This window comes from Grammomys surdaster, unplaced genomic scaffold (assembly GCF_004785775.1).
Source record: "Grammomys surdaster isolate TR1022 unplaced genomic scaffold, NIH_TR_1.0 137, whole genome shotgun sequence".
Lineage (NCBI taxonomy): Eukaryota > Metazoa > Chordata > Mammalia > Rodentia > Muridae > Grammomys > Grammomys surdaster.
This window is the reverse complement of record NW_021604595.1, coordinates 915218-916747: the sequence shown is the minus strand read 5'-3', so window position 1 is coordinate 916747 and position 1530 is coordinate 915218. Positions and strand designations below refer to the sequence as shown.

The following is a 1530-nucleotide window of genomic DNA, read 5'->3' as shown; positions in this document are numbered from 1 at the left end:
TAGATAGATAGATAGATAGATAGATAGATAGATAGATAGATAGATAGTAAAAATTGTTAAAAATTTAAAAAATAATAACAACAACAAGAAAAGAGGGATGTGGCCTTATTGGAGGAGGTAGAACCTTGTTGGAGAAAGTGTGTCACTGTGGGTGTAGGCTTTGGGTGTCTCCTCCTATGCTCAAGATCTTCCCAGTATGGGAGAGACAGACCTCTTCTGGATGCCTTGGGGTCAAGATGTAGAACTCTCAGCTCCTTCTCTAACACCATGCTTGCCTGGATGCTGCCATACTTCCCGTCTTGACGATAATGGACTAAACCTCTGAAACCGTAAGCCAGCCCTAATTAAATGTTTTCCTTTATAAGAGTTGCCTTGGTCATGGTGTCTCTTCACAGCAATAAAAATCAAATTAAGACACTATGCTTAAAAAAAAAACGTTTTGAAGGTTTTTTTTTTTCCTTTTTAAGTGTGTACGTCACACTACCTGGATGGCGTGGATGACATCCTTAAACTGCGGGGAGCGCTGGGTCCACGTGCTCACCAGCCCCATTGCTCTGTCAAAGTTCTTGACGTACTCGCCATACATCTTTAGGAATGGAGCCAGTTTCTGCAGGATGTCTCCGAGGCGAGGGTTTGTATCCCTGTGTGGAAAAGCACGGTCACCGGATGAATAATCTAGGTGGCATGGTGCTGATGCCTCGTGCTAGGATGCTAAGCACATTGGTCACCCTCTCTGAGCACATTCACCATAGAACATAGCATGTTACTGGACATTAAAAGAGGATATCGACAGCACAGGGTTGAGGACCAGTGCCCGTAGAGAAGGACTTAGCGATAGTGCTGTCCTGGAGGGGCAGGCCATAGTTATCAAAGATGGTCAGTGACATGTCACTCTAAATGAGTAGAAATGGTGGGGCTAGACATTGCCGCCAAAGCCAGGGAGAGAAGAAAACTTGGCAGGATCAGTGATGAAAACTTCTGAGTACACGGAGTGAACAAATAAACTCTAGGAAGCAAACATCGTAATCATGATTGTGTAGTTATTTCCTCCACATTAAAACATCCCCTCCAGAAAGGAGGCTCCTTAAGACTCAGGAAGTAAAACCTACCAGACTCAGGAAGTGACCAAAACTTCAGGAAGTTCCTGAAACTTACAAGATTCACAAGGCCTCTTCCCAAGCACTCACAATTGCATGGGAGAGACTTTTCATTCCACCAGGTTGCCCTCAAGCTGTGAGGGAACTCCAGGAATGCAGCTTTCATGAGTCCTTCCCTGCTGTGGCCACTTTTAAGTCACCCCAGTAAACCCAGTGCTTAAGTAACCCCAATAAACTCATTGCTTCAGCTAAGCTGGGATTGGGTGGAATGCCTGCTTTCTTCCTTCCTTCCTTCCTTCCTTCCTTTCTTTCTTTCTTTCTTTCTTTCTTTCTTTCTTTCTTTCTTTCTTTCTTTCTTTCTTCTTTCTTTCCTTCCTTCCTTCCTTTATCTATCTATCTATCTATCTATCTATCTATCTATCTATCTATCTAT

General features: G+C 43.5%; 1 protein-coding gene across 3 annotated transcripts in view; it reads right to left on the bottom strand.

Moving 5' to 3' along the window:
* Window positions 1–1530, bottom strand: part of Fgd3 (FYVE, RhoGEF and PH domain containing 3) — a 46602-nt gene that overhangs the window by 22567 nt on the left and 22505 nt on the right. For all 3 annotated transcript variants that reach the window (XM_028763192.1, XM_028763194.1, XM_028763193.1), the window contains exon 6: window positions 485–641. In XM_028763192.1, the coding sequence (XP_028619025.1) occupies window positions 485–641 (157 nt within the window). The remainder of the gene's footprint in view (window positions 1–484; window positions 642–1530) is intronic.